The 20,944-nt window shown below is 41.4% G+C and overlaps 2 protein-coding genes and 1 long non-coding RNA gene across 3 annotated transcripts; 1 reads left to right on the top strand and 2 right to left on the bottom strand.

Moving 5' to 3' along the window:
• Window positions 1–370: 370 nt before the first annotated feature.
• fbxw5 (F-box and WD repeat domain containing 5) lies at window positions 371–11,483 on the bottom strand. The gene is made up of 10 exons (XM_049604807.1): window positions 11,402–11,483; window positions 8,708–8,903; window positions 8,453–8,610; window positions 7,898–8,081; window positions 7,628–7,776; window positions 7,190–7,507; window positions 6,144–6,327; window positions 5,873–6,020; window positions 5,284–5,496; window positions 371–3,003 (listed from the first exon to the last, which is right to left on the bottom strand). Exons 2-10 carry the CDS (start codon window positions 8,892–8,894, stop codon window positions 2,718–2,720), a joined length of 1,827 nt encoding a protein of 608 aa, XP_049460764.1. The 5' UTR covers window positions 8,895–8,903; window positions 11,402–11,483; the 3' UTR covers window positions 371–2,717.
• A 1,757-nt stretch (window positions 11,484–13,240) lies between these two features.
• On the top strand, window positions 13,241–14,182 carry LOC125906288 (uncharacterized). The gene is made up of 3 exons (XR_007451764.1): window positions 13,241–13,400; window positions 13,743–13,829; window positions 13,914–14,182. It is a non-coding gene; the product is annotated as an uncharacterized LOC125906288 (long non-coding RNA).
• A 1,548-nt stretch (window positions 14,183–15,730) lies between these two features.
• On the bottom strand, window positions 15,731–19,956 carry LOC125906287 (PR domain zinc finger protein 12-like). The gene is made up of 5 exons (XM_049604805.1): window positions 19,725–19,956; window positions 18,106–18,296; window positions 17,826–17,981; window positions 17,193–17,307; window positions 15,731–16,986 (listed from the first exon to the last, which is right to left on the bottom strand). Exons 1-5 carry the CDS (start codon window positions 19,954–19,956, stop codon window positions 16,553–16,555), a joined length of 1,128 nt encoding a protein of 375 aa, XP_049460762.1. The 3' UTR covers window positions 15,731–16,552.
• Window positions 19,957–20,944: the final 988 nt, after the last annotated feature.

Below are 20,944 nucleotides of genomic sequence, written 5' to 3'. Positions count from 1 at the left end.
CTACCACGGTGATTTTTGTGGCCCTTGGTCTCTGACTGGTTGGCCACCCCTGATATAGAATCTGACACGTTTGCAGACTTCTGGCCTTTCATGGCATGCTCTTTATTTCAGGGAAGTATGAAAATGACAGAGGGGACAGGGAACCTCATTAACAAGATGGAACTACAGTAAAAATAACAGATAAAGTTGTCAAAAGGGAACCGGGGATAAGTTTATGACTTTTTACACACATTTCAAAACATGGAAAATATTGTTCAACCGGTGGTGACTAATTCACAGCTTTTTTTTTTTTCCCTTCGCTTTTGTCATGCAGATGCAGCTGGTTCACTTTGGCCAGGTCATGAAGCGACCCACAATCATAATTAAAGGGTTTTTATAATCAGTCACAAGCTCCTTCAGCAGGGAATCTCCATGGAAGCATAAATATCAACCAGGTAAAGTACCTGGATGTTGTGCTGGTTAAAATGCAACTGAAAAACAGCATCAAGGTTCGTTTCTTATTGAATTACTTTTTGTTTTGTTTTTAGACGCATCCATTAGTGACACACAAACATTTAAAGACTTTAAGTGCTTAAAATAACAAAAACACAGATGTTTTTATCAGACTTTTGAACAGCACTGATCTAAATGTAAGCGTCCTTAGTTGATGATACTGGTCTGCATGAGCATTTCAAATTTTGGTGCGTCGCTGGTGGTACGTTCAAACAGGGTTCCCATAAATTTTAAAGGACAGATGTTAAAACCCATAATATAATTTCCATGATCATTCACAATATATAACACAAACAAACCCGTACAGTACACTTGACTCCAGTGACAGCCGACAGCTAGATTGGCCTAATGGTTAATTTGTTTGGAAAAGAATAATGCTCCTTACCTTCAAACTACAAGGCTCTACTCTCACAGCAGTTGAAAAGCAAAATGTGCCTCAGCACTCCACGTGACAAACGCCTTTAATGTCCATGTTAAATGCTCAGTCTCAAATATGTAGAACAGTTTTAAGTATTAGTGGAGCATACATATACAGACTTTAAGATTCAGGACCCTGCATGCTATTCACAGCCACATTATTTTACTTGCCCTCCTTGCCCAGCATTATTCAAACATGATTCCAGCTAATGGCATACATGGAGGGAGAGACAGAACGTAAGGAGAAAATGAAGAGACATACGCATTGGTAAACCACAGAAAATAAAACATCTGTTATGTTACATTATGTGGAAGGTTATCCCAGAAATTTCCATATTTTCATTACACACAACAAAATTCCATGACCTTTCCAAAACTTTCAAAGGACTTTACTAACTCCATGACTTCACCAGGTTTTTCATGACCGTGGGAACCCTGTTTATATTAAATTTCAAACTTCAGCCAAGATATCTTTTGTTACTTTTACAGGTGTACAACAAACAAAAATGAGCTCTAAATAAAAGAACTGGGTGACAACTTTGTGACTGGACATGTCCATGAAACGTTCTTGGTGTACAATCTGTTCTCACAAAAGAATTACGGCCAATTTAGTGAAGGTATTTATTGGATATCACATTAAATTTAAATAAGTGAACTGAACAATTTGCCAAAAGATACCTGTATATAGTTAAAGCTGCATTATGTAATCCATATGCAGGGTCTGTATATCCAGGTACCCCCCTCTCTATGTTGGGGTCTTAGACTTCAAGTCAGGCTCTGTTAGGAAACTAAACAAACCTTGTGTCATGTCAAATGATGGGGAAAGAATACATTTTCTTAATTTAAAAATGTCCAGGAGACATCATCATCTTCTGGGATTCATCTCAATGTGTCTGAGAGTCTTTCGACAAATTAAGGGGAGCCGTTTTTGCTACGATCGAATCAACGTGTTTAAATACATGTCTACATCATATAGGCCCAAATAACAATAAACTACACAAACAACATTTTTTTTGTTCACAGTCATGCTTCACGCTAACTGTTCCTCAGCAACTTCTCTAGATTAAATTACTCGTTAAATCTACTTTGAATAGAATAGTGATCTGGGGCACGAAAACAATGGGATGGGATGTAATTAAAAACCAAGGCAGACTGCAGTAAAAGCAGCTAAAGGTTGTCTTCCCTTTTGGTTTTAAATTCATTTATAATTCTCTGGAAACGCATTTTTAGGGTGTTTATACTCAAGACATCAAGAGGATATTAATAGGAAAAGACATTTCTGAAATAAGTCTCAGTTACAGCACTTTGCCTCTGATGAGCAGGACCACAGTCATAAGGTGGCGTCTCTGCAGGACATGTACATACATTTACACCTCAGGCCCAGCAGTCCTGACCTATTCAGACGCAATGTTACAGATACAACCAGACAAACACCATCTCTGTGGTAACGCATTTGGACGTCTGTCGTGTGCATTCAGCAGTCAGCTCTACACTATAGCTACCCCTGGGAACATATCACTCCTGGCAACAGCACAACAGAGTCTGTGGTGATTTCTGTCCTTTTCTGGTGCAACAGCGCTCCCTTGTGTCTAACCCTGAGTCACATCACGTCCCGCCTCCTGTTTGCTGAAGACACCGAGCACTGCTGTGTGTCAGAACATTGTGAGCTCAAGCAAAACCACTGACTGTAACCATACTGTACACATACATGGAGTGTGTATACATATATATATTCACACCACAGAGGAAACAGACCAGACTTTCCTCTCTCCCACTCCCTCCCCACTGCAAGTATTTTCCAACCTGACTCATGGTTTTCCATTCACACTGCTGGAAGACGTCGAGTTCTTGCTGCGGCCCAGCAGGGATGAAAGGATGCCACGGGGCCTCAACGGCCGGGCAGGGGCCTGCGCCATGCGGACCATGCGCGGTGAGCGCCACACTTTAATGGTAGAGTCATCGCTAGCGGACAGCAGCAATTCCTGGTCAGCGGGGCTGAATGCCACCGAGTTTACCACGTCGTCATGCGCCAGACGTGCCAGGCAGATGTTGTAGTGGCGGTCCCAGATGTAACCGTGCTTGTCCTCTGCTCCACTACAGGTGGGAGAGTGGAGAGATAAGTCAGTGAAATCTTCATGATGAAATCATTCCACAGATGTCAAAGCATTTGCTTCTGTCTGGTATGAGTTAAGCTGCAACAGACAATTATTTTCATTATCAATCATTCTGCTCAATATTATCTCGAGGGAGCATGCGACCATGCAGTGCTGATCTCTCCTCTCTCTCCTGTGCTCTGTGGATGCAAGCTGCAGGTCAGTGTGTTGGCTTGATCGAGGGTGAGGCGGAGCCACACACATGCTCAACACACACAAAGGGTCCAAGTTTTAATACTGTGTTTACAAACAGTAAGCAACAATTCCTGCACAGTACGCCTTTTATAGTAATATTAATAAATTAGTAATAATCTTACCATAGAAAACAGTGACAAAAAGTTCCCAAAAGCCCAAATCAACTTTTTCAAATATTGTCTGACCAACAGTCCAAACCCAAAGATATTCCTTTTACTATCAAACAAGATGAATAAATATTCTTGCATTAAAAATATTGACATTGTTGCCGTTTAATCAATTAGTCAGTGTAAGGCAGAGAGAACTGAATCTATGTCTCGGCTCCAAACATCACCTGCTTCAAAGTTACTAACGAGAACGATCTGATTTCATAATACAAGGCTAAAAAATGACAGCAATGTGCAATTCGTAATTTTTTATCAGTGATATTTTAATATTAAAGGACAGGTTCATATCTTTTAAGTCTGTCTTAAAACAATACTCACTTTTCCATAGTAGGGATGCGTGCGTTTAAATGTCTACACGCTTAAACGTCCGTACCCTCGCGAGTCGGCAGTAGAAATATTAGTGGGTTAAACCTATTAGTGTTTTATTCATGTACAAGGCTGCTTAACTGTCATGCAGCTGTCCGCCACTAGTGGGTGCTACAGAGCTGTCAGACAGCAGTACCCCTCAAGTAGACTGGAGTTTTAAAACAGCACGATGGTAAACTGGAGAGATGTCCTCTCGCAAAAGCAGCACAGTTTGGCAGTACTTTGATCTAGAAAATGAATTCAGCAGCAGTTTATCTCTGTTGAGATGTGATTTTATTTGTTAACTTTAAGTGAGTTGTTGTCAGATAATGCATGGTGCAAAATGCCTCTCATTTCAGCTGAAATTTAATCATAAATTAGATGCTGTTTTATTAACTTCAAAGTGAAGTGCTATCGTTTTTGTCGGATTATCTGCAAGGTTCAATGTGCCCCACATTTCAGAGGGGGTTTATTTATTTTAGATGTTATTTTGGTGGTTAACTTGTGACTGAGTTGCCGTCATGTTCACATTCATACCACAAAGCACACAGTGTCTCGTATTTCAGCAGCATTTAAAATCCCACATGGTTGTTAAAGATTGTGATTTAAGGCTTCAAAGGGCTCTTAATGTACACAATATTTTTTTGAGGAGTTTCAGATACTTAACAATAAATTGCACTTAATTTTGACTGTTTTCTGAGTGTTTTCCCTTTTTTAGACTAATCGACTACTCTTGCGTTTATGCGCTAAATATGCGTTTAGTCGACAGGGAAATTAGTCATCAGGAACATCCCTAGTCCACTGTCACATTTAAAGAGTTAGTGGTCGCTCAATGGCTTTTGGCAGTTCTTCTGTCCCTCATTAGTTTTGGAAATCACCCAAGATTTTCAAACACTAAGACACGGGTTAGTATACCACCCACGCAGTGAATACACAGTGGTGGGTGAGTTTGGTTAACATACAAGCTACTTTTGCATGTGGATAATTTCTGTTCTGAAGTTTTGGGGATTTTTTGCACTTGGAACTCTCATTTAATCTCCGTCTTCTTGTTTTGCTCCTAAATTAAACCTCACGTTTTATACTGCAAGTGTATCTCCCTCTTGTAATTGTAGGTGCTTTCACAGTTACATTCTGTTTAACTGACGGATAAATTATCCGAGCTCTAACAGTGATGATAACAGTTTCCATTCACACAAGCTACGGATATCCGTTATTTTAAAACTACGTGACCATACACACCAACACCAAAACAGCTTAATGTGCTAAAAATGACAGGCATCATGTGGAAACAGGAGCATTGTGATGTTTCCTTCCACACAATATGCCATAGAAACACAGATGTTACTGTGATGTGTGCTGTTAAACTGTGGTGACTAATTTACTGCCATTGTGGTATCACTTCCCTTATCACACATGACCACTTGATGGCAAAACGCAAGCAAATTAATGATGAGTGCCGCATGTGTGAAAGCTGCTTCTATTTATGGAAAATTACACAGTCATGAGTCACCCACCTGGCGACAAAGTCCCTGCTGACATCCAGGAAGATGAAGAAGCACTCGTCGTTAGGCGTGAAGGCTCGGTGAGCACGCAGGCTCCGTCTCTCTTCCCTTAAACTCTTCAGATCAATGACGTGCAGGTCGATCTCCTCGGCAATGGGAGGAGGAGACATGGGGTCAGAGATCACACACCCGGCTGGCCACGCCCGGCTATTCACATAGAGATACCTGGTCAACAAAAAGAGAGGAGTAAATTTAAGAGTTGTGATCTAAAATATGATTATATGCTGTTTTTAAGACTTTTTAGGTTCTGAAAATACAGTGAAAACATACTGTGATGCTACACTACATGGCCAAAAGTATTTGGATACACAAAGAGTAGCTTGGTATGTGAGAGCTGCACCTCTCATCCAAGACCATGGGTATAAATATACTGCTAAAAGCCTCCACTCTTCTGGAAAGGCTTTACATGAGATTTTGGCATCTTTGCTCCAGTTCAGCTGAATCAGCATTTGGTCCCTAATGTCGCAGCCAGCATTCCAGTGAGCCCATATAGTTTATTTTCTACATTAAAGTACGCTGAATCTATAAATCATTTATTTACCTGTGGTCTGGAGAGAGGCCCATACCAATGATGTGTCCGTGGATATCAATAACATGGTCCAGGGAATCAAAAAACTCATCTGAACTCCGCTCTTCCCCGAGTACAGGACCACAAGTCGTCATCTGGTCGGGCTTGATTCGCTTAATACCTGGAAAGAGACAAAGACGACAACTGCATGAGAGGAGACGTCGGACAGCACTGTGTGGGGTTTTTCTTATAGGGAGTTTCATAAAGTCGCTGCATTATATCTGCAGCTTGGAAGCGATCTTACCAATCTGGTGTGGGGAGTATGTAAGGCTGCCAGTGGTGAAGAGTAAGTAAGTTTTGTCTTCTCCCTCCCCAGGCTCAGAGGGCTCGATTAGGCTGGAGTCAGGGGCTTTTGTGTGGGCTCTGCCCATCATTTGAGCCACGTGGGTCTCAATCGCCAACTCCATGCGCCCTACATTTTTACGACTCTAACAGAAAGGAAGAGAAGCACAGAAGAAAAAAATTGAGAATTATATTACTTCAAAAATTAATCAAAATGCCTTGAGTTTTTAATTTTAAACATCAATTGCAATTGTAAGAAATGGGAGTAATGTGAAGTTGGAATCCAAAATGTCTGCTGCAGCTGCTGGAAAGAGGCGAGGTGATCATTAATATAAAATCTCAGAAAGAGATGATTTTAAGACTGGGTCCTGCTCCAAATGCATGACTGGAGCATATAGGAGAGTCTACAGTAGGTATATTTTAGGGGCTTTTATTGTTGAAAACACCTAAGACCAAGTGTTTGAGGAGTTTTGGATTATGGGGTTATCTCCAAAGAGTGTTGTGCGGTAACACAACAAAAAAAATAAGGATTTTAATGGTGGACAGCTGCAGGATATAAAGAAGTAATGAAGCTTGTGTCTGGATATGCGGTGGGTGAAATGTTGCTCCACGAGCACCTCCATCTATCTAACACAGCCTTGGGAAAATACTGGTCACAGGTATCAAAGGACAACAAGAAAACATTTGCAAACTATCTTGCCTGAGCTGCACTTGCCGGCAATCACTCTGACATTCATACAGAAGCGCACGTGAGAAGTCTGAATTTTGAGGAGATACACAGTTACTGATTTTGTGGGGTGTAACCGAAAACTAGTATAACGAGTAGCGTAACAAATTACAGTTGGCAGGGAGAAATAAGAAAAGAGTAACGAGTAATGAGTAATACATTACATTTTTAGAGTAACAAGCCCAACACTCTTTCCCTGTGTGTCTTTTTAAGCCTCTGATAGATTGCTGAGGAGTGCAGAGGACGTTTGTAAGAAAGGTGCCCAATCTGTAGCAGCTCACCTGTATAATGTGCTCCAGGCCTGAGATGGTGGGCTGAGGATGGCGGCTAGCAGGGAGCCTTGCTTCGTGACACTCCTCCTCTTCCTCCTCTTCTTCCTCACTGCCAGAGGTCCCCAGGTCAAAGAGGAGGGGCTGGTGCTGCTGCTGCTGCTGCCCTTTCTGCCTCCGAGCCTGGGACTGAGCCTCGTAGTCTAGCAGCAGGTCCGGGTTGTCGTGACGACGGCAGTGGGCCACCATCACTGTGCGGATGGTGCTGGCGTTGATGTTCTGGATCTTGAAAAGGCGCTTGACTACGTTGACGTTCTCTGATTCGATGTCCTGCCAGAGAAAAGGAAAGGAAGGAGAGGAAAGATGTTGTGGAGGATGTGTTTTTGTTTTTCAATCAGTAAGCGTTGATAATTTCATAGACATGTCTCACAGGCTTGAACTGAGCCTCACCTGGAAGGCTTTATTGAGCCAGAGAACAGAGCAGGACGTCATGTTGCCTATCCAGTGCAGGTTCCCTGAGATCAGGTGGGTCTCATTCAGCCAACAGCCAAACACATCGTACGGCTTGTTCCTCACACGAGACAACAGGGAGTAATTCTCTATAGTGTGTTGAGAAACAGGGAGAATGGGGGAGTTATTTTTGTGAAAACTAAAAATAACTTTAAGGAACATCAACTGGAAATGCTGACTGTTGCATGCTTTTATTTTTTTGGTTCCTACCCAGACTGATGACAGCGATTTCCCCAGACGAGGAGTGGTGCGGACCCAGGTAGACACCAGACACAAGCAGCAAGGTGTCATCAGCATTAAACTGGGAGAACTGGGTGTAGCCCCAATTAAACTGCCGCATGCTGGAGCTGTGCACCAGCGAGATATTACCATCTAGCCGCTCCGTGTCCCATAGCTGCACACAAGAAGCCAGACAAAAGGTTTGAAAAGGAGTGAGAGGATGAGGAGGACAACAGCAGCTGGAGGTCACACATTTGAGGAATTAGAGAAGAAAATAATCTGATGACTGCTGCACAGACAAACAAAAATCCAGACTCACATCAAATCTTGAGTATTCTCACTTGGATAACGTGAATAACAACACAGATATGTCGTCAGAGTTTCTCAATCAGATATTTCAACACACACACGACTGCAGCATGAGTGGCACTGTGCTGACATGCTGTTTTAACCTGCGTTTTAGGTTCACCTGTTGGAGCTTGTTTTGACCCTGAAGCGTGTACTCACTGGGGATGAAAATAACCTCAATAACCTTTAAATCCCTACCTTAACGGTGCAGTCTTTGGAGCAGGAGGAGAAGCGATGACCCCTGTGGGAGAAAGCCAGGTGGAGGACTTGGTCGGTGTGCTCTCTCAGCGTCTGAACCTCCACACATGGGATGCAGTCAAACAGACGCCTGAACTCCCTGTACCATGACACCGACGCTGCACAAAGGACAATCACAAAGCGGTAAGCAGTGTGTTTTTTTTATACTAAGTGAAAGTGACTTTGATTTACTCTGTTAAACACATAATTATTGACCTGGGTGTCGGGGTACGGAGCGCGGTATACGGTAGTAGCTGTAGAACAGCTCCCTCCAAAGGAACTCATCTCTGGAGACAGCCAGCCACTGTCTGCAGGTCAGACCAGCTCTCAGCACGGCATCATGGGGCAGACGCAGGAAGATCTCCAACACCAGGCTGTCCGGCAGAACTGGGCCACACTCCATCCTAACATCCTATGTGCAACACACACACACATCACAAATATATGGGTGTGATGTTATGTGAAAGCAACTTCAACCCCTAACAATACAGTTTCCCCTTTTTGTTTCCCCTAAAGCAGCCTTAAGGTTGTTCAAGACATTTTATTTCATCTTGTTCCATTTTGGCTTGTTTCAACTTTTAATTGCGGTGATATGATGTGAAAAAGACAAACTGAAGACTCCATGTTTTGATTGCTGCATCATTCAATCAAATGGAAAATGATCTAGATGTTTGTGAATCATTTTATACACATATCCCCCCCAAAAAATATTTCATATCTTAAAAAAAAACCTTTGGGATCTCTGCTAAAATATAAAATAAAGTTCTTAACTGCACAGCATTTGTTTGTGGTAACTGGCCAAATGATGTGTTGCTCGCTACTTAGGAAAGGATCGAGACATTTTCACCACTGTGTGAAAGACATTGTGTATGATTATTTTAATTATGACATTATCAATTAATGTTTCAACTCTAGTTAAGTACAAATTTGGACTCACAGACTGCTGAATCAATCAGAGACATGGAGAAAAACACACATCAAACAGGCTGCAAACATTCATGAACACACGCCTTAGGAGAGTACTTAATCTGGCGGAGAGACAAAGAAAATAATGCAGACCTGTGGAAAAGAACAAACCAGGATCCCATTGACTCACAAATTCTAGGGAGAAATTGGAGCTGGATCGGACATTCCCTCAGAAAACCTGCCACAAACATCACCCGACAAGCCCTGATTCGGAACCCACAAGGAACTAGGAAATGAGGTCTCCCCTGGGACAGCTGGAGAAAAGGTGTCCAGATAGAAATGTCTGGGAGTGGGCTTAGCTGAGGAGAGCTAGAGCAAACCACCAATAACCAAGTGAAATGTAGGACATTCATCAATGGCCTATCTCCCCGAGAGAAGCAAAGAGCTAATGTCAGGTTAAGTCAGGTCATTTCAGGAGGTGTCTAACTAACTGCGAAACATAGCTTGAAATAAATTAATTACAGCTGAAGCAGATGATAGTTTTTATACTATTAACATTAATATTAAACTGATGTGCTGAACATGTTTTCTTTTATTCTGGATGTAAGCGACGTAGAAATACTGTGCTCAACCTCAAAAATATAAATCACCTCTCAGAGTAGAAAAAAGTGGCAAACCCTCAATGCTTAATTTCCCTTATTTTGTAAAATTTTATACTGACACTGTAATCAGAAGTCCAAACAAACACGCTCAACCCTCAGAAGTATGAATGGGTGCTGAATCCTCATTGAAAAATGTAAAAAAATGTGTGCCACGTGTGGCAATAAACATTATAATTGGAGTGTTGTCCTGTACCTTTTGTACACATTTTTTACTTTTATACTGACACTGTAAACATACTGACTTGAGACTAACTTTAAATGCGAGTGCAGTCAAATTAAGTACACAGAAGTGTATTTCAGGCAACAGATGATGATCATCACATGACAAATTTAATATGCTATGCTACATACTGGGGCTGCAGTTGTTTTATATAATCAATAAGTCTTTTATTCTATACACTGCCAAAAAACAGTAAAAACGCTCATAAAAAGTAACATAGTCTATCTAAGCTATATTCTAACCTAGAAAGAAAAAACCTTGAAATCACTCATATTATTTTACCCTCTACATCCATAAATAACTCAAGGCCCCACCTTTCACGGCACTAATTTGAGCCTGACAGCTGTTACACAGCACAATCAGCACTGAGCTGTAATCAGCCATACAGGTCTCCTGCTGTCAGAGCAGCTCATTAAACTAAGCTAACATCATTGTGTTTGGCATGTCAGTGCATCCACGAGTACGTCTCCATAATGGCCACTGAGTTAAATGGCTCTACATTTTTCTCAGAGCTGTCAAAGCAAAGGGCTGTATGAAGGAGGGGTTTGTGGTATAGGCACAGAGCCATGTTAGCGTGGCATTTCTTCAACTGCAAACTAAAACAAGAGAATAACATTAAGGATGTCATTCAAACTAAACTATAAAATACATTACCAGGATTGTTATCTAACTCTCAGTAAATCAATGCATCTCTTCTTTAAAGAGCCAACCCATCGAGTGAAGATGACCTAACATGGACATTTTTGTCGCTGTCCGTTTAACTCCCAACAAGTTACTGTGTTTACGCCAAAAGCAGACAGTCTAACCTTCCTCCTGACCCATGAAACATTAACTAGATAAACATCTGATAACTAACACACGTTTGTGTGTGTTTTACCACGCAAAATTAGTTAACAGCTTAATGTAAAGCTAAGCTAGCCGAAAATGTCTATCGAGCTAACGTTAAGCTAGCTAACTTATTAACCAGCCAGCTAGCTGTTAGCCGACATTTGTTTTTAACTTTTAGTCGCGGTATTTGTTTCTGACAACAAGCGGCGGCTTTTATAAATGAATGCTTTCGTTGCAGGAGTTCATCAGCTTGGCTCAGACAGTACAAATGTGTTGACATAAACTGTGACCCACCTGCTGGATCAAAGTATGTTGGAGAGAAAAGCAAACGGCTGGCTAGCGCTCTAGGCTAGCTACAAAAATGACAACAATCCGGCGGTGAGCAGATCAGGCTCGACCAACAAATCACAGAGCAACCGCTCTGGCAAGGCCAACGCAATCGATTCAGTATCTACGCGTGGTGAAAAATATGTTTTGTCATCATTAGCCAGCTTCTTTCTTGTCTTGTCTTTTCTCTCTTTTCTTTCTCAATCTGAATCCGGTTTTATTGCCAACTGGGTTTTCACATAGACTACAAGGAGTTTGATTTTGTGTTGTGCTGTACAGACAGAACTCATAAATATTAGGGAAAACATACAAATGAAAAAAAAATGTGTGGAAAAAAATCCAGTAAAAAAGAATAGGCTATAAGTTAAAACAGCTGGGCAGGGATGGGTACAAATATATTCTAGGTGACTGGTTTCCAACCTGGAGGTCGCCATAAGGTCGCCGTAGCTTAACAGGGGTCACAAGGCCTTCTTGATTTCAAGTGGTGTAGGAAACTTTAAAAAAAAAAAAAAAAAAAAGCTTAGATTACTTTTCTAAATCTCACAGGACAAGGGCCTGGTGAGGACCTGATCACAGCTACCGAGGAGCCTTCACTCTCTGCTGAAAAGCCTTGTCCTTCATTAAAAAGGTATCACTCAAAATGTAAAACGACCAGAGAGCTGATAGATCAGTGGCCAAGTATCAGGGAGAAGAAAACATAGGATTTCTCAGAAAATAAGCCTATAAAAGATGTATATATGTTTGTTAAAAACTGGCACCTCTGATGCAGTATTCACAGGACATATTCTGCACAGAAGTAATCAAAATCATTAATTTTACACAAACTTCTTGGGGTTAATGAATTCACTGTTTGTATTAATTGTACACTTTATCAGTTATCCTTTACTGTTATTGTTATGCATAAAATGTCACGTAGTCAGGGGTCGTCAGTCATCACTGATGGAAAAGGGGTATCTTCAGGAAAAAGGTTTGGGACCACTGTCCAGGGCGATGTGCAAAGGTTCACAACAGGCTATTAAGAAAACAAAAAAAAAAGAAAGAAAGAAAGAAAGAAAAAAGAAGGGGATAGATTATCCTATTATATTTTTTATATCTTTGTATATCCAAAAACAATGCTGTCAGAGTTTAATTACCGAAACCACCGAAACACCATTTAATTCTATATTACAAGTATGCCCCTATACAGAATTCATTTAATATGTTTGATTTTGTACAGCTGAGCAGAAACCAGACTTACTGACATGGTTTATGAAGTGTGAAGCGTAGTCACTGTTTTTTTCCCCTGAGAACTGTTTTTTTCTTCACTTAAATGATACTAAATACTAAAACACACACTCACAAATGATGATGATGATAATGATGGGTCATTTTGGTAACATTTCCTCATTAAAATCTTTGCACAACATCTTATTTATTAAATGTATGGGAACAAAATGTTAAAACCTTTGTCTCCTTTATTTGTTAAAACCTCATTCAGATCTCAACTTTATGATGAGATGATTAAGATTGTAAATCGAGAAGAAGAAACTGAGGTTTTAATGTGTGCATAAAAATAATGCAGTCATTTTGTTACTGCACCTTGATTGCAGTTATTACAACCAAATGCTCATAATTGGGCATAATGTTTTTGATCTATAAACATTGTTTGAAAAGATCTCTTATCATACATACATGTACATGTTTTTTTAATTTTAAATACTGTCAGTGATTTTTTTTTTCTTTTTGTTTGCTTTTTTATATCTTCAAAGTTAACATGCAATGGAAAAAAACACCCAACAGTAATTCTACACCACCTCCTGTACCTGTGTGGTGATATGACATCAGTCAGTGTTCTGCTGAAGATGTGCTGTGTCATTGTTGTGTAGTGTCGGTGCACAAATATCATTACGCTGACCACATGGGAACAGGTGACTAACTGAGAAGAGAAGACACTAAAGTGGAGCGATGCTGTGACTGTTAATCTCCCGTAAGTATTCAGATTTTCTCAAACAATTAGAGCAAGTGTTTAAATAGACTGTTGTCATAGTGAAAAGGTTTCATAATGCGGATGTTATTCTGATGAATAGCTTTTTTATGCCACTGACAGCCTTTTTCTTTTCTCTCTGGTGAGAAACATTGTGAGTGTATGTTAAAGTAAAGAGTTATAACATTAAAATACATAGTATAACTGTGTGTAAGATGGAGCGAGTTAAACCTGATAGGGCTGGGATCAGGTTACCTGCCAGATCATTACCTCAGCAGCAGTGTGGCTGATACTACAAACAGATAAAAGAAGAATCAATGTCTGTTTCACTTTGTCTTTCTACAGTTCTGCGCAATGCTGCTGCTTGGGTAGTTTGTTGCTGGTGCTGCTGTCAGAGGAGTGGGGCAGAAGGATGACAAAACCAGGGCAAAGGTACTCCTCACTTAGATGAAATGCTACTTTGAAATAATGTGATGTTCTGATGACTAAACTATCTTGTTTTTCTTCACTGTACAGGGCAGAAGGTGTGGACAGTCTTTAGTGATGGAAAAACACAGAGTCAAAACCCTCTCTAATCCCTCTGGGTTGAAGAGATGCCCACATTTTCCCTCTGCCTTATTTACCTCTCAAGCTTATGCACCTGCAGCTTGTTGATCTATGTTGCTCTGTACTTGTTATAATGACGACTTGTCTGAAAACTCCTTGTTGGGGAGCTGGATAATGTCTGACAGCCGACAAGTGCAGCAGTAAATTAACTAACTTAATAAAATAAATGGTTGTTTAAATCAGGTGGTTATGTGCCATTAAAGTGTCATTACACTGTTTCTCCAGGAGAGGCCCACTTTCTATCATGAGACTGTCTTTTTCTGGGTATCTGGCGCCATCATGTGGAGAAAGAAATAACTGCAGCTTACCTGCTAACTGCAGAAAGAGAAAACTAGTTATTTATCACTAGAAACAATTTTAAATAATGATCAGTGCTGGGAAAACTGCACTAAAACTGTAGTAACTAACAGTTACTTAACAATAAAAAGTAGTTCACCTGCATCTTAACTACTCCTGTCAAAGTATATATATTCTCAAACAGTGGTTAAACTACATCGCAGGAAAATAATCATAATCTGAGTCTGGACTATCCTGTTGTTACATGGAAGCATAACTGAACTGACACTAGTAAAATGAAGTTGTGTTTGATTTAGGGACCAGGGCAAGCCAATCCTCACCTTGGCAGGGTGATGTGTTTTAAGGATAGGGAGCAGGTGTTGGGTTGAATTAGGAAAAACTTAAACTTAAATTCATAGGATTCAGTTGCAGACATCCAATGAGCTTTGGCAATGTGCCACATTGTACAGGCCTAGCAAAAAATACATGACAATATGACTATGTAACTAAGTATAATAACTACATGACCCAAGGTAGTTAAGCCTCGGAGCTGTCAATGTAGTTAAACTGCCATCCCAACAACAGGTTCTTACTCCCTAGCTTATCATGAGGAACTCTTCATTACTAAATGGGAGTACACAGTAACCTATAGATGGTCAGCCGTGTAGTTTAGTGCACAAATAGTTTTGTACTAAATCATTACAGCAGGGCCCCTTGCAACTGGATGAGTGAGAATGGCAAATGTTGAAAGATGGAAAACTGGCAATTGATTTAATATATATACACTGATAAATATTATTGATGATTATTTATTAACTGGCCTGGCTTCCTGTCATTGTGCAAAAGTGGCCCCGGGGCAAAGCAAGTTCAGTGTCCTTGGTGTAGGTAAAAACACATTTTTAAAAATCCCTCCTCTCTGACATACATAAAATACTTGTCTGTTATGTTAGCTACTAACTATGAAAAACTACCTTTAACTTTTCTTCATTAAGATGTTATAAAATACATTTTATTGTCCATAAATGTGGCAATTCATTTAAACATCTACACCCACACACAACATAACAAGAACGCTGACAGTATGAATACTTCAAATGATACACAGAATTACATTAAACAAGCCAACTGCCTATGGGATAAACCACCTCAGAGGGGAGGTCAGATACACCCTGGACAAGATGCCAGTCTGTAACAAGCCTAACACATATACACATAGACAGAAAAACACATTTACACCTGCAGCGCTGAGCTGGTGCTGCTAACATGTTCCATGTTTTACCCAACCACTTGCCTAATGTGCACTGGTATTCTGGGTTTCCAGAGTTAGAACAAGACTTTCTCTTTGGATTTCACCTCCAAAAATCTGACACTCTACTGATCTGAACAACAAAAACAAACCACTAATATTTGCAAGGACCTTGGCAAAGTGTGTGTGTTTTCTGTGGGTTTTCTAATTTTATTTCAAGCTTGGTAATTTACCTGTCATTTAAAAAAACATCAATCAAATCTCTTTTTTGTTTGGGAGTACAGTTAAGTAAATAGACTAGATTATACTGTATAACCGGATAAAAATCTTAGTCAACGAGAAGAGAAGACAGTGGGCTATATGCTCACAGTTCATAATTTGGCGTACGGCAGCCTTTAAAGCAGCATCAGGTGACTTCATACAATAATGAGCATCATATGTAATATCATATCATATTTATTTAGAATAGAAGAAAGCACAAATGTATTTACATTCACATGTACAGTAGCATACAATACAATTTTACAGTTACACAACAGTATACAGTCTGTGCAAGGTTAAAGTGACATTTTCAGTTTACAGTGTGGGAGGATGCAGCTGAAGCAATGTACACTGGTGGCCACGTCCCGTTTAGTTTCTACTTACTGTACAAATCTCTGACAGTTGTTGTCACCTGAGCTGGTGAGGATGTGATGGATAATAAACACGGTGTAAAAAATGTAGAAAATATCTGTTCTGTCTCACATATGCGGTGATATATGACATTTGTTTAAAGATTACACAGAGAATAACGACTCATTTGTAAAATATTCATCATATTTCAGCTTTCCAAAACACAGACAATCATTAAAACATCTCTCTGTTGGAATATTGATCACGTGATAGCCAAAAAACAAACAATACAAATAAGGCAATATTCAAATGTCTTTGTGAGATGCTTTAATGTCTCATCAGGATCTCCTCTGCGTCTCCACTACAGCTAAAGTGCAACGTTGTTCTGTGTGACTGTCCCTCCGTGTCTCTGTCATCATAGCACCATGGTGGGGATGTGGTGCACCAGCGGCATCTGGTGCTGGTGGGGCATGGCGGTCATCTGTGGGGGAGGAGGGGACACTTGGGATGGCACGTCGGTGGCATGCGCCACGGGTTTGTGCCGCGCGCTCTTCTGGTGCGCCCTCAGGCCCGCCAGCTGCGAGTACGCGCTCTGACACACGTGACACTTGTAGGGCCGCTCGCCGGTGTGCAGCCGGACGTGGTTTCGCAGCGTGGACGACTGGCTGAAGCGGCGGTTGCAGAAGCGGCACACGAAGGGCTTATCCAGAGTGTGGATGCGCATGTGGGAGCGCAGGTTGCTGCGGGAGTTGAAGCCGCGGTGGCAGATGACGCAGCGCATCCGACCGGCTGTGGTGGCGGGGGCGGGTGGGGAGCAAGAGGAAGGGCCCTCACAGGGGTGGGAGTCATCTGGGAGAGGACACAGAGGAAGGAGATGAGTATAAATGTGTCTCACATGGGTACTGCTGCTGAGGTTTATCTGTAGGTTTTACTTAAACTAACCTTCAAGCTGTTTTGCTTTAATGGGACTCACTACAGCCGTGACACCCACAGACAGACAGACAGATACAACAGGCTGTAATGACCCTGATGTATTGATCTGCATATTGACTCACCATTTCTGGTTTTCTTTATGTGTTCCTCATCTGTTCCCGGAACTCCAGGGATTCCCAGGAATGTGTTGTGGGTGTTTCCATACCAGACAAGAAGCTCCTGGTCTGGCGGGATAGTCTGGGGAAGGATTCACAGGGCAAAGGTCAGACAATCAATATGTGATTTCGGTTTGCTGCTCTGTGACTGGTGCAATCTGAACATCAATTACATACAAGGGCATAGAGACAATGATACATATGAAATGGCGGCGGTTTGAGGGTCCTCCGCCAGAAAACTTTGAGCTTCTAACACTTGATTTCTTGCTTTCTGGTGATTTTTACACAAGAATTTGTGCATTTTCTTCATCACTTTATGGTGTACAGGTCTTAAATTTTGTGCATCTGTCATGTTTTATAGAGGGAGACAATGCACATGTTCTAAATATTGAGGGGAATGTGTCTCCTGCGTCCCCCTTGAAATCTACGCCTTTGATTACTTAGTTGAAATACATACTCATTCTCATTTTGGCCAGCAGGTGGCGCCGCTCTAAAGGGCATTTACACTGTTGGTGGTCGCAAATAAAATCCAATCAAGCCTCCTCAGGCCCCAGTCCACGTTTACAGGCTGATATATTCTCACAAGTTGTTAATTCTCACCTCCACCGCCTTGTAGAAGATACTGCTGCCGATCTGCACCACCTCCAGGTTTTGCTCCTGCTCATTCCGGGCGCACTTTATGTAAGTCATCCAACTGCGCTGGTCCTCCTGGCTGGCATCGATGAAGTAGCGCACCGTGCCGTCTTCATTGAACACCTGAGCGCACACAACAACCACGTCAATATTATAAGGAAATAATTACACAGGCTCCGGGTATGCTTTGGGTCTCATGGGCTGCACATCATGGCATAAGAAACTTGAATTGGGAACTTTAGCTCACCTCCCACATGAGGTTGTTATTCTTGAGCAGGTCCACGTGTTCAGGGGACAGGACTCTCCCTGTGAAAGGCCCCATCTCGGTTCCTGCTTTGATCCAGGTCTTTGAGAAGATGCCCAGACCCTCTCCAGGGATGGAGCTCTGCGCGATGATCACCTCACTGGGCAGCACCAGGCTGGACAGCTTCTGCACCTCTGCAAATATAAAAAAAGGATTGTGAGATGGATTCAAACTGAGTAAAAATAGAGACTGTGCATCACTGTCTTGAAATACAGGCCTATTTCTGAAAATGTGCGCGAGTAAAAGTGCAGAAAAACGTAATTCAGCTGAAGCAGAGACCCTGTTGTTCAGCAGGGTGAGTGGGTGCCAAAGCGCCTCATGAAACAGGATTGCTGGAGAAGTCCTGAAAGCAGCAAATGGACTGGATCTTATTTTAGTCACGAAATATTAAGCTACACCTTATCCTCCGTTTAATTCGATTATCTGGTTGAATTGAAAGTTTTTGTTGCGCAGAGAAACCCCCTCGGAAAGCATTTTCATCCGCATCAGAAAGGGGGGGAAAAGAAAAAAAAATATCGTGCGCTTCTTTAATGTCAAAATCAAAGATTTTTTTTAGGCTGTGAAAAAAAACCCGGGCCCAATAGGGGTTAAATGGTGCTCTATTGCCCAGGGTCCAGCAATTTGTCATGCTTCAGATGTGATATTCATTAAAGTTTACTGGAAAAGAAACGGCTAATTCCAAATTCATTATCCTTTTAAGAACTTTGTAGCAATAAATTTGCGCTGAATGAAACGAGGACTTGTTTAAAAGACTCAGGAATTTCGGCAACAAAAAAATGGAAAGGCGATTAGATGGTTGACATGCAATGAATAGCATTAGATTTAGCCTTCACGGTGCATTATGCGAGGAACAGCAAATCTTTTAAGGAGAGAGAAAGAGAAAAGCTCCGGAGCCCCATAGCTGCCAAGAGAGGAAAAGAGACTGTCCGGAGATTGATGAATGCGGGATAAAAACCCGGGACATCTCAAAGAAAGGAAACCTTTCTCTCCTCGAGGTTTAAGTGGAAACTTTCCCAGGTCAAGCACAAAGTTAACCAAATGAATTTAATGCCCTGCGTCTTTCAATCAGCGGCAGTTACACGCCTAACAAGGCTCTGAGCGCGAGGTCCCGGAGCTCTGAAAGGGTTAACGCGTTAAATGGGTCGAAATAAAAGCAGCAAAATGAGGGAAAATGCAAAGAAAGCAACAAGTTAGTGAAAGAAAGTTTGGGACAGAAAGTTTTTTAGTTGTTTGTGCAGGATGTGGGATCTTTTTGAAATTACAAGTGATGGTTTAATTGGAGAAAAAAGCCCAAATTTAGCTGTCATTGGTAAAATAATAAAAAATTCCTCCTGGATTTCAGTGACACACATTTGCAGGAAATAGAAACAATATTTATTTAATCAAAAACTACGAAATTATGATATTTATCTCCATTAAAAATTAATTTTATCTTAAATAAAACGCGTAAAAATCACATCTGCAAACTTGCACTGCTTCCAAACATGCACTTCAACATGACAAGACAATCAGGATTTAATTCAAATAAAATATTCCCATAATAACCCAGCATGTCAGCCTACCTCCGGCGAAGGACTGAGCCAGCACCTCGGCGGTGAAGGCGGTTTTGGGGCTGCCGCTGGTGCCGCTGCCGCTCTGCCGCTCCTCCGCCAGGTGTTCACCCAGCACGTTCCTCCACCTGCCGTACAAGAAGCTGTGCAGGATGTCCGAGGTGATCACGTCTGACAGCGAGCGGCTCGGACACTTAAATCCAGACTTGAGAGCCAAAGCGTCTGCGGGTAGCACGGAGCCCATGTTGCAAATAAAAAAAGGAAACCCTAAAACGATAACAGCGTTGCAGCTAAAGAGGAGCGATAAAAAAAAAAGACAAGGAGAAGAAATAGAAGCGGACACCCAGAGCTGCTCCTCAGTGCGTCCTTCTGCTCCAAACTGTCTGTGCGTAAAGCTGCCCTGCCTGGCTGTGAGGGTCTCTTTATATAAGTGGCTAGAGTGACCCCTGTCTAATTACTTATTAATGACACACCCCTCACCGTGTGGACCTGCCCGCTGCACCGCAACACACCAGCGCAGACATTAACGCACAGTACAAAGAGTAAGAGTGGCCAAAACTTTATTTTACACTTTATCTGCGCGTAAAAGTGCACTTTAAATTAATGCAACATGTTAGTGCAAAGCTGCAAATGTTGGGTTAAATGACAATAAACACACATTCTGATATTTTCAACATCGAAAACCTTAAGAAATTAAAGTTTAACGTGCGTAAAAGCGCATGAGTGTAGCGCAAATAATTAACAGGCTGCCCTCTGTAGAAGATTTTAGAAATTTTATTTAAAAATCACGCATAACTTGAATTGATGCAAGAGTTTCAGAGTGTGAAAAGAATAAGAATAAATATATTTTATGTGTTTTAAGTGATGTTTTTCCTGTGCGCAGAAGTGGGTCATTGAGTCTGGGAGTTGCGCTCCCATTTTTTTCTCATGCATTTGGTATTCATGCGGTGGTAATAATATTATTTTTTTTTGTGAGGAGTTAGCGCGGGAATAACAAGAATGGAAACAAGCTCGACGTTGAGTTTTCTTTTTTCTTGCAGCATTGTTCGCATGCAAAAAATGCAAAGCTGCTTTGACGTGGTCCACTTTTTCAAGCCCTTGTTGAGGTAAGCGGTTTAATATTCATGGATGTTCGGAGCCCCCTCGGTATTGTGACAACGTTTAGATGAGTATATACGGCCCTTTTCTTCTCTATAGTCACAGTCCTCTGTGTTTTTTCCTCTCTTGCCTAT

The sequence above is a fragment of the Epinephelus fuscoguttatus genome, linkage group LG18, assembly GCF_011397635.1.
Source record: "Epinephelus fuscoguttatus linkage group LG18, E.fuscoguttatus.final_Chr_v1".
NCBI classification, from domain to species: domain Eukaryota; kingdom Metazoa; phylum Chordata; class Actinopteri; order Perciformes; family Serranidae; genus Epinephelus; species Epinephelus fuscoguttatus.
This window is presented reverse-complemented; position numbering and strand designations above follow the sequence as displayed.

Excerpts from the sequence above, each read along its gene's own strand:
- LOC125906287 (XM_049604805.1), bottom strand. The coding sequence starts at position 19,956 with ATGGGCTCCGTGCTACCCGCAGACGCTTTGGCTCTCAAGTCTGGATTT. Across the intron at positions 17,308-17,825 it reads TCTTCTACAAGGCGGTGGAG|ACTATCCCGCCAGACCAGGA; the intron begins GTGAGAATTAAC and ends ATCCTTCCCCAG. Across the intron at positions 16,987-17,192 it reads CATAAAGAAAACCAGAAATG|ATGACTCCCACCCCTGTGAG; the intron begins GTGAGTCAATAT and ends GTCCTCTCCCAG.
- fbxw5 (XM_049604807.1), bottom strand. The coding sequence starts at position 8,894 with ATGGAGTGTGGCCCAGTTCTGCCGGACAGCCTGGTGTTGGAGATCTTC. Across the intron at positions 7,508-7,627 it reads GGCTCAATAAAGCCTTCCAG|GACATCGAATCAGAGAACGT; the intron begins GTGAGGCTCAGT and ends TTTCTCTGGCAG. Across the intron at positions 6,328-7,189 it reads GCCTGGAGCACATTATACAG|AGTCGTAAAAATGTAGGGCG; the intron begins GTGAGCTGCTAC and ends CCTTTCTGTTAG.